An 11,369-nucleotide genomic window follows, 5' to 3' on the forward strand; every position below is an offset into this window, starting at 1 on the left:
CAAAGTCATGCAATTGGTTGTGTTAACATTTTTATAGTCTCGATATTGAAAACTTTGTTGATTAACCTGGCTGGCTATATCCAAATACACAAAAATTAAGTCGTGCTTAGAAAAACCAGGTACCAAAAGCTGAGAATAAAGCATAACTCTGTCAACATCGCTACCAAGATATAGATCTAGAAGAGAGCTTGAATCTTTGGTAAAGTGAGTAGGGGTGGAGCTGTTGACGGGACTAAGATTGAGTGCTTTAAATATATCAATGAAGTTTTCAGATAATCGTTTATTCAATAGATTGCAATTGAAATCAACACAAAGCAAAATGTAAGAATAGCAAGAAGAAACTGATTCTAAGGTTGTAACCAAATTTGCAACGCTTATGTGACTTTAAGGTCTATAGACCGAACCGACCAAAACACTCTCAGTGTTACATCTGATACTTACAAAAACATATTCCAAAGGACAATCGTCACCCGAACTACATATAAACTTACAGTTTAGTCCATCACGCACGCACAAGGCGGCACCTCCACCAGAAGAAAATTTTCTATCTTCTCGGAATAGCTTCCCAGCAAACGTAGAACTACAGAAAAAACCGGTGAAATATGTACGTAAAAGAAGTACTTCTTTTCCACTGAAAAAAGATAGGAGCTCGGGAAAAAACTCAGTTATATACTTTCTGTATATAAGAATACGTGAAGCATCTATCTCTTTCTTGCATTAAAGATGAAATAAATTTCCCCTCCATTAAAAGTACAGACAAATGTACTTCAAAGTACATCAGCGAGGCACATCTGGAAGTGGTTCTGATGTACATTTTCCAGTACTTTTTTACCTACAGAAAAACCACTGAAACTCCATGGCTCCTCAAATCTAGAAGTACGTTATTAAGTGGTGAAATTTGTACGCAAGCGAAGTAGTTTGTTCCTAGTAAATCTAAATCTTTTGAAACTACACATGAAATTACAAATAAACTCTGAAGTTGAAACTTTGGTTATAGCCCAGTCATTATATACCCACATTTGGAAATGCAAAATGACCGAGAAAGCTAAATTTTGGATATGTTGTAGAGGATGCTTAAAAAAGCTTAACTTGAAGTTTTCGACCAAGATTTCCTATGAGCTTTTTCCGTACAAATTCGTATTCAAGTTGCTGCCAATGAAACCCCTGATATCATAAGCTTCACTTGCGCTTGCCATTGTAAAGGTTTGAGAAGAAATTTGAAGCATAAGAAGCAAAAAGGAAAGAAAATATAGAGAACAACATAAAAAATATTTGGCAAAATATTGTTACAAAGTTAATAGAAAAATAAAAAAGAATTATTTTAAATAGAAAAATATATGAAAACATGAGATAAATATGATTTAATATTTTTACATTAAGTGAAAAGTAAAGATTGTGTAAATGAATGTGATAAAACATACAAATGTAAAGATAGAGCATTTCAAAATAATATAGTATGCAGATCATTTCATTGCTTACAGCAAACTTAGGTTGACGTCACTACGGCAGATTCCAAACATTCAATATTGTGTACAGCAAAGCTTTCTCCATCAGCTGTTAATTTGATGAAAACAGAACCATGTTTTGTGTACGCACTGAACAGTTGGTGATTATTCCTCATGTGGATTGCATGGTGAAGTAGAGTGCGAGTGTTTTTGGATAAGCTTTCATTCAAAAAACAGGCTTTGTCAGAATCCATACCCAGGTCACGCAATGAGAGTTGATTGTTTTGTTTTTTCTTTCGGTAGAGTATTTCTCTTGCACACAAGCAAATTTAATTATGACAGGCGGTGAAACTGGACTCGCAGAATTTCGAGAGCGAGAACGAAAAATGTTCTTTATACTGGTGGGCTTGCAGTTGGCGGTTGAACACAGACGATTGAAGATTAGTGTTAAGTTTTCCTCTGGTAAACAAGGAACACCAAACAAGACAGCGCCCGCTGCAATCTCTTTTTTCTCCAATACTTGCTGTGTTTTTGAACGTGTTGTCATTGTGTTTGTAGAGGATTGGGTGCAGAAATCTTCCATTGAACTATAATTTAGAAATTTTAATCACTAATTCTTTATTATTCACTGGTCAATGTGCCGAATTTGTATGTTTGAGGTTAGATATTTGCTTGGCTAAGTCAAATTCGCGCACTGAGGTATTTTATATAAGCGAAACACCAAATAATAGAAAGCCGACTGCGGACGTTTTAAATTTGCGTCTATTCTTTGTAATACATTCCACTCCACAGTAGTAAAAAGGTAATCTGTGGTAATGTGTGGCAATGAAATTTTAAGCAAACCATCCCTTTGAAAGTGAGAATCAACATTTTTTAATCAAACAAATCAATTCTTAAAGCTTTACCACACCAACTGCGACGCAGGACCACGTTTTTTTTTAGCCTAACTACAATTACCTAAAAAGTGAAGAAGTGGGCAATTAAAAAAAAAAAAAATTTTTTTATTTCTTTCTAGCGATATTTGTTTTGGGAAAAATTTTTGGCAAAAACTACAAAAATAGTTTTTGAAACCAAACCCCTATCTTTTTCTACTAAATAAATAGAGACACAAATAGTAAAAACGTTAACGAATGATCGTAATCGTATGCTGTAATTCGACTCCAGGTTTTCTGCGTCATTATTTTTAATTTTGTGGTCGGAAAAACTGTCACAAAATGAGTTTGAAAATTTTCACTTTTTGACTTTTTGCAAAAAGTGGCCGTTGTAGTTATACTTTTAAAGCCTTAACTACATTGGCTCAAAAAGTGAAAAAGTACAAAAGTGAACATTTTCAAACGCATTTTTGTATGGTTTTTTGGGCTAGAAAATTAAAACAAAAAATGCGGAAAGCATATTTTTTTTTGTATTAAAAACAATTTTCAAACTCATTTTTTGACCGTTTTTCTTACCTTAAAATCAAAAATAATGATGCAGAAAGCTTATTTTTTGCTTTAATAAACAAAAACAAATAGCGCTAGAAAGAAATAAATAAACTGAATTTTGTAAATTTCTCACTTTTTCACTTTTTAGCTTATTGTAGATAAGGCTTTAAGGAACAAAAAAGACGTTTTTGTTAGTTTTCCCTGAGCCTCATAAGAAAAACGCTTTTTCATGCGGCATTTGGTGTGCGACAAAATATTAGGGCCTTTTATGCTAAAATGTAAACGTCTAAAAGTGAAAACTTGGTAAAATGGCAAAGGAACTGTCAAATTCTTATGTTCTTTCAAGAGAGAAAAGGACGAAGATAGATTTCATTGGTATCAGAAGTGTTTACAAAAGATTGGACCTTAGTAATAGACTCGATTTTATAAAAATTCTATTTTAACAAAAAAATTCATGGTAATAAAACAAACATCTTACTTCTAAACTTAGATAACTAAAACAATGAAAGTTAACCAAAGTTAACATGCTATCTTAAAACAACGCACCAATGTGAAACCACCTTAATGTAGGTCTGTTTGGGTACTGTCTAAAACAGAAATATTTCTTTTTCAGTTTTTCCGTATGTTTACATACTTGCAGTGACTGCTTTTTATTCCGTCAATTCCATTATAATCTTTGAACAACAACAACATCTTGAAGGTGCTACCACCAAGTGTTTTTTTTTTTAAAGCAGTCACTGCAAGTATGTAAACATACGGAAAAACTGAAACTTAAATGATGAAAAATAATCAGGGCCCGCGCCTAACATCCTTCTAATTACTTTCCTCCTTTCGTATATGCAACGAATTGTTGCTATGCCTAAGTGTATGGAGAAAAACATGAAAGAGCCGAATAACAATATACATACTTGAAAGAGCTAGTAAAAATGCTAAGTCTATTCATTTGAATGTTGATAAACTATAAAGCCTACAATTGGGTGAAGCTAATCATGTGGGAGAGGTAGCGCAGTGCGTAGTGTACTGGCTTCTGAGCTCGCTTGGTCTAGGTTCAATACTCAAGTGTGACGGAAAAAGTTTTTCAAATTAAAATGAAAAATTACTAGACTAAGCACCACATACAAAATGGAATAAGGAGTCTGATGATCGGATTGGCGTCCGTGAAACAGTACTGTAACTCTAGCCATAAAAAAAAAACACTTGGTGGTAGCACCTTCAAGATGTTGTTGTTGTTCAAAGATTATAAAGAAATATTTCTACTTTTGTCAAAAATAATGTACATAACTACACCATTCTAGAGTACCCAAACAGGATTTGGGCTAAAAATGTTGAAAAAAGTAGAAATATTTCTGTTTTAGGCAGTACCCAAACAGACCTTGTTTTTTGATTAATGCTTTCATTCATTCATTCAGTCATGAATGACATATCATTCCAGTCGATTGGAAATTTTCCAACAGATATTCCAGTTGTTTTTGTTTTGTTTTTTTTTTTTATATATCGAATTTGAATTTGTTTAATTTCGGTTAAAAAAAAAATACATTCTGCGCTTCTAGAGATAATTCTCTTTCGTTCGGTATATAATTTATGCCCCTTCGGTTGTTGTGGGCCGGGTATTTTGTACCACAAAATTCGTGTTCGCCGTTTGATTATATGATGATGATGATGATCAACTTGTCAATATATTAAATCATTGTTTTAAGCTTTTAATATTTTTAAATTATCATTTAATGATTCTATTCATTTCTTAACCTTACAATAAATAGAAACACGTTCTTTTTATAAATATATTTCCTGTGTTTTCCATTAAATCTCAAGAGGTTTTGGGTCCAGGCATTGTTTAAACAGGATTATATTGAAGATGAGTTGGCTGGAAGACATTCATTGTTTTTAAAACAAAATGGAAGAATTTGCAAGATTTTAAATTTTTTTTCCTCAAATAATTACATTCGTTGTAAAATGGCTGCAAACGATAATTTGAGCCAAGGAATGGAAAAATTACGTGATAGCGAAAATTTTCATACATGGAAATTCGCGATGCAAAATATTCTCGAGCTGAATGATCTTCACGATTGTGTAACATATCCAGTTACTGAAAAGGATGCTGCCAAACTCCGGAAGGCGAAAGCATAAATTGTTGTGAGTATAAACGAGTCCTTGTATGTTCATATTCAGAATGAAGCATCAGTATCTGCAATATGGCAAAAATTAAAAACGCTCTATGAAGACAATTGACTTTCATGAAAAGCTGCACTTTTACGAAAACTTATATCCATTCGTCTTGAAAATTGCGATTCAATGACCGAGTACGTTGTTAATGAGGTTATAGGCACAACCAATAAATTAGCAAACATTTAATTTCCTATAATACCTGGAGAATGGATTGGTGCTATAATGCTCGCAGGTCTAAGCGAAGATTTCCAACCCTTCATAATGGGTATCGAAATGCACGTAGGAAGGGGGGGTCCTGGGTGGGCCAGGCCCACCCTAGAAAATCAATGGCCCACCCTAGAAAAACCGACAGTTCTACGGAACTTTGAATCTGGTATTAGCTCCTACTAACATTTTTTTTTTAATATCGCTTGCTGAGAATTATAGGGCTGTATGTATGTTTAATAATTTAATTATTTTTTTAATTAAAATTAATTTTTTAATTAAGTTTAATTTTTTACAAAATTAAGATTTTTGGACGTCAAATATCTTTTAAACGGTTAGAGAAACGAAAATGGTGTCCAAGGCCTTTTTTGTAGAGCGTTCAATTTCCTAACCTGCTAAAAAGCCGAATTATAAAAACATGATTTTTTTTAGTAGAAGTATAATATAAAAAATTGAAAATTGCGAAGCGAAGGACCTTTCCATTAATACAAAGATTTCATATTTGGTGAGTATATTCTAGAGATGTCTGGCAATCTATCGGAGTATAAAATCAAAAAAAAAATTCGATTTTTTTGAACCAGCCTCAGAGGCAGATTTACAAATTTTCATGGTATAGGCTTTTCATTTTTTGCCGCAATTGCCCCTTCATTTTTTTTAAATTTATATCTCGCTTATAGCAAATTACTCGAAAACGGCTGTAACGATTTTGATTTAACTTTGAAGACGTAATACTCAAAGCAATCTCAAAAAAGTCAAATAACAAGAAAAATTTTTTTCATTTTATAAAACTTTACCCTTAATGTCGGCTCTTCCCCAACATCAAAATTTTTTTTTTATTTATGGGCGAAGAACTACTGTTTTTTTTTGAAGAAAGAGTACAAATAAGTAGAAAAACTATATTGAGTTATAAAATTAACATTATTTAGGTACTACAAGTTTACAAATCACGGTAACATTGTGGTTTACATATCTCAGTGGCATTTAAAGTTTTATAGCTGATTTTTGGTAATAAACTATTAAGAATATTTAATTGAAATTAATTTTTCTGTGATTTAACTTCATAGGAGACTTACATTGTTCCTATAGTTTCAAATATGAATATCAGAGAGCTTAATTATATGATTTTACAGATAAAACTGAAATTTGCAGTAAAGTAACGCAGTTGTTTGGTTTTGATCACTTTGTTTTTTTTTCAATATTCACTGTCCAAAGGGACAACTTTTTAGACACTAAATAGTATTTAGAGCCAGCTCTTAAAATTTTCAAGTAAACTAACAAAAGTGGTTTATTTCGTGCATTTTATTTCAATGAGTTTGAGTTCCGCAATTAAATGATGGTTTGCACAAAAATCAAGAGTCACTTCGGTTAAACCACAGCTGTGCACAGGTTTGTTCTTAACATTATGAAAATCTTGGGTAAAATCACAATCGTCATTAAAATCACTGGTTTCCCCGATAAACGAAAACATCCTGAATTACTTTGGAAAAATTACATAATTTCTACAATGGGTCGCTGCTGTACGATTGTGTTTTTTTTTTTTTGCTAAAATCATCTTCACGCATTGCTTTGGCAAAATCTTCGGTAGCCGGGAAAAAAATAAATCATAGAACGTGTCGTTTAAAGCACGGGTTGGCCACTAAAAGCAAGGGAAGGGTTAGTTCGGTTAAATTAATGAATTGGTTGCCCCCTTAAAATCACGAGATTACTCTTCAAAAGTCACGGTTTCCACCCGAAACTTTGCTGTATTTACGCCAGTAAAACACTGGTAAATCGCTGGTATTTTTGTACAACCAAGTAAAATCACATCAACTTTTTCAAATATGTACAAGTACATATATGATAGCTTCATTAGTCTTTCTTATTCTCACGTGAAAACTCCTAAGGAACGTGATTAAAAAAAACACGAAGGTTAAAATATGGTTTTTTGCGTGTAATTGTTAAGATTTTCATACAAAAAAAAACAATTTAAATCACAAAATTACATATATATAAACTAGCCAGATCGTAGCCTCCAACCAGTAGTTGGACTGGCATGTATGGGTTGTTAGTGGGTCGTTAAGTAAGTCGTTTGTACTAAAATGACACAAAAAACCACTCGCTCTGGACGTCAAAATTGAAGCTTAAGTAAAGCAATTATAGTGTCATAGGAAAGAGGGGCGAAGAGCGAAAGGGACTGCCAAGATAAATTTCTAATTTAAGACAAATTGTAGCTCCCAGAGCAAGTCATTTTAGTATACAAAAGACTTACTTAATGGGGGGGATTTTCTCATACAAAGTATGGAATGAAGGCGCAGATGCCGATTACTAGTTGACGGGCGGCGAACTTGATGTTTTAGTTTAGAATATGGAATAAGCAATGACTAACGGGAGAAAAAAGTCATTGGAAAATTTTTTACAGAATTATATCTGCTGGCCTCTGACCAGCCTTGTGTTTATGTATATTTTTCTTAGTCAGCGATATGTATACCCCGTTTATATGAGCAGTCTAAAAGGTCGGATTCAATAATTAGCTTTTTCAATTTAGGCCGTGTGTGAATTGCGTTAAATAGTTAACAGCATGTACAATTTTTGACAATATTGAGGTTAATAAAAAATTTGAAAATTGAAAAAGTAGTACAACATTATGAGTGTATATTAGGAAAAATATATATTTTTCAATATATTTTATTTTATTGATGATGAAAAAAATTGTTAGTTACCCATTAATGGCAACACAAAAATGAAATTCACATGAAAACGCGTGTTGGATGTTTGTAAATTGTTAATATTTATACTTTTTTTAAAATCATTAATTCTTTCGATTTGCAGAAAAAAAATATTTATCTACGTCAAAAATGTATCCAAATTCACACAGCTAAATTAAGCCAAAGATAATTTCTTATTCACCAGACATTCAAATGTCAAAAATGTATCCTCTGCTAAATGTTTAACATTCGGCCTTAGAGTCACATAGTCACCCGCATACAAAAACTTTTATTTACAAATTTTTATTTTTATATGTACCTGGCTTAAGTTTCAAGAGCACCTTAAACAAAAAAATAAAGCAAATAAAATTGAAAACTTGGTAAGGTTAATTTTTAAAACCAATCGCTGTCATAAATTGCTACTAAATTAAACTTTTGTGTCGCTCAAATAAACTTTTTGCAAATTTTAAGTAATTAAAAACAACAGAGAGTGGCGAATTATTTGCCAATTAAAGGAACAAAATAAATAAAATGCACGACTGTGTCACGTAGTTGCTGTAAACTAACACTTTTGTTAGTACAATACAATACAAAATCGTTAGAGCCATTTTCCAGTTATTTGGTATAACTTGAAGAATTTGTATGGGGCTACACTTTCTAATTAAGGTAGAAAAAGAACAAAAAAAAAAAAAACAATTTTCTGAATTCTATAAAAATCATCTGTACCAAATTTGAAGAAAATCAGTCCACTGGTTTATGGCTTTGGAAATGTGTACAGAATGACGTACAGACGCACGGACAGAATTCATAGATCCACTTTTTCTTAATTCTCCACCATCCTAATGTTGGTTTTGATTAACACCTCAATTTTTTTTCGACACGAAACCAATACTTGCCTTATATAGACCTAGTAAAAAAAAATTGCACACTCATGGTTATGGCTTCAGGTCGATGATAACATCTGGCCCACCCTAGATAAAATCTCTAGCTAGGCCCATGATTCAAGTTGATAATTATATTGTTTTCAGCATATGTTGGTATTGATGTCTGCAGCAAAATAATGGGTGGGGAAGTAATGAATTAAATGGTTTATTTATTTTGCCTTATAACGTGTTAAGTTCACAATTATGTCTATTATTTTGAGTCAAAATGTTTGACCCACTAAAAGAATACTACTATATTTAGGACCATCAAGTTCACGAGGGACTCGTCAAATATGTATTTCCTTGAGCATCATATCAGGGCTGTGTTCGACACGACACTCTTTTACATTGCTGAATAGTATGCTTTGTTTCGGGAAAAATCGATTTCATAAAGCAAATATTTAAGGATATATGGGTATACAGGGGGATTCAGAAGGAATGTTGCGTCGAGCCAAAAAAAAAGAAGCCGTGGTCTATTATTATTCTCCCCGTTTAGCCAGGAACCTTAAAAAAATTACTTTAAGGATAGGCGCACACATGCGATTTTGATCGCGCGATTATTCAGTCGCAAATTAGATGACAAGAATTTGAATGACTAGACACAATTTTCAAATTTTTAATAGCGGGAAGCATGTGTGTTCACAGGCATTGAAATCCTTGTGATCCATTTTTGCGACTGAATTATCGCGCGACTAAAATCGCATGTGTGCGCCTAGCCTAATATAATATAATACCGTGCTGTAATTTTTTGTATTACCAAAAGCATCGTCTTTTATCTTGTTTTATGAAATAGTTTTTGAAAAATTAATTTTCAATACCAACTTTTGTTCAATATTTTATATAATGAAGTGCCTATTAAGTTTTCAAAATTCACTGCTGTTATTTGTTTCGAAACAATAACAGAAAAGTGGATGCAAAAACATCTTGTCGTTTTCGACAAATTAAAAAAATCCAAACTTCTTTTTTCTTAGAAACCCCTTTATTTTTTGTTTTCACGTGTCTTGTAAGTAGATCAATTTATGAACCATTAACATTTCATCTTTTTTTTTAACATTCAGAGATGTTCTGGCTAAACGGGGGGAGTAGACCACCCCCCTCCTAAACGATTTTTTTTCTCAACCCAACCTACACGCTGTAGTTTTTTTTTTAAACAATCCTGCTATATCATCCTGTTTAAACTCAATTAAATTTTAAAATGAACTTTATTATCAGACAAATACATATTTGAACCTTTAAGCTTGTACAAAATTTCCAAGAAATAAAAAAAAATAATAAATCTCTTTTCTGATGTCATTTTTATCACTGAACTTTTTTATTTTCAGATGTCTTCTAATTGTTAATAGACTTAGTGGCGAAATGTTGCGCATTAATGCTGAGCCAGGCTTTTTTACAGAAATATTTACAGAGCTTAAATCATGTGGGGTATGTTCCAGAAAAAAATTACCAAATGATATTTCAAATTGCACAGCCTGACATAAATACTCTCAAGAAGTTGTAGTTCGACTCTCAGCTGCCGGAAAAATGCAAAATTGCCATCATCGTGCTACTCTACAGGAGCTGGCAACTGTTGTTTAGAAATGATATTTATGTTAATTATTTAATTTCAAAAGAACAATCGAAATGAAAAAATAAAAAACATAATCTAGAGGTCTAAGTCGTGAAATCAAATAACATACCTACTCATACTTAATAACAAATACTTCAAAATATAAATATTACCATTTTCTTCATATTATACACACTATAAAGAATCAAACTGAGGGCATATTATATTAAATTTATGTGTAGTTTATTTTGAGTAAACATTAACGTTTAGTCTTACTGAAAATACCGGAATAAATTTAAAAAAAAAATTGTAACACGTATATGCATACTTCCGGTAACTTTGGACTTAAAATTGATATTATCCCTGTTCCTTTGGAAGGTGGAAAAGTACTACTAGTAGTTCCGATTTTCAACGGAACGCACTTTCAACGAATTTAATACAAATCGCATCTACTAGTACTAGATTAACCAAAACATCTACTATTACTAGATCCCACCTCCAAGGGAACAGGGCTATTAGCAAAACATCATTAGAAACGAATTAATAAAAATAATTAAAAAAAACGTATTTTTCCTTTAACGTATCCTTTCACTTTTATTTTTTTTTTTTGCTTAAAACAAGAAGTTATTCTCTAAGAAAAAGACAAAAACAAGACAAGATCCAAAAAGCTCCTATTTTGAGGGCCTGATAAGCTGTATTAGTTTTTGGTCCGGTATTTTTTAGCCATATATTAGAAAGCAGATTAAAATAAGGACTTGTATACCACTACAATAGAATAACGTCTCGATAAGATCTGACTGACGTTTTCTCGCAAGAAGACTAAACCCAGAACTATAATTGTCGGATGCGTCGGATGAAACCGAGGGAACAGCGCTCGCAACCGCACTCGACGGATAAAAAAAAATTATCGAAAATACAAAGAAAACAACAACAATTGACAGTAGCTTCCGACACCATCCGCCAATTATGGTTCTGGCTTA

The 11,369-nt window shown here is 32.4% G+C and overlaps 1 protein-coding gene across 1 annotated transcript in view; it reads left to right on the forward strand.

Annotated features, from left to right (window-relative positions):
• LOC129907302 (cyclin-dependent kinase 5 activator 1) overlaps nt 1-10,956 on the forward strand; it is a 162,195-nt gene extending 151,239 nt beyond the window's left edge. The window contains exon 5 of the mRNA XM_055983419.1: nt 10,166-10,956. Coding sequence (XP_055839394.1) covers nt 10,166-10,316 — 151 coding nt within the window. The 3' untranslated portion in view covers nt 10,317-10,956. The remainder of the gene's footprint in view (nt 1-10,165) is intronic.
• Nucleotides 10,957-11,369: the final 413 nt, after the last annotated feature.

Source organism: Episyrphus balteatus, chromosome 1, assembly GCF_945859705.1.
Source record: "Episyrphus balteatus chromosome 1, idEpiBalt1.1, whole genome shotgun sequence".
In the NCBI taxonomy this organism is placed as follows: Eukaryota; Metazoa; Arthropoda; class Insecta; order Diptera; family Syrphidae; genus Episyrphus; species Episyrphus balteatus.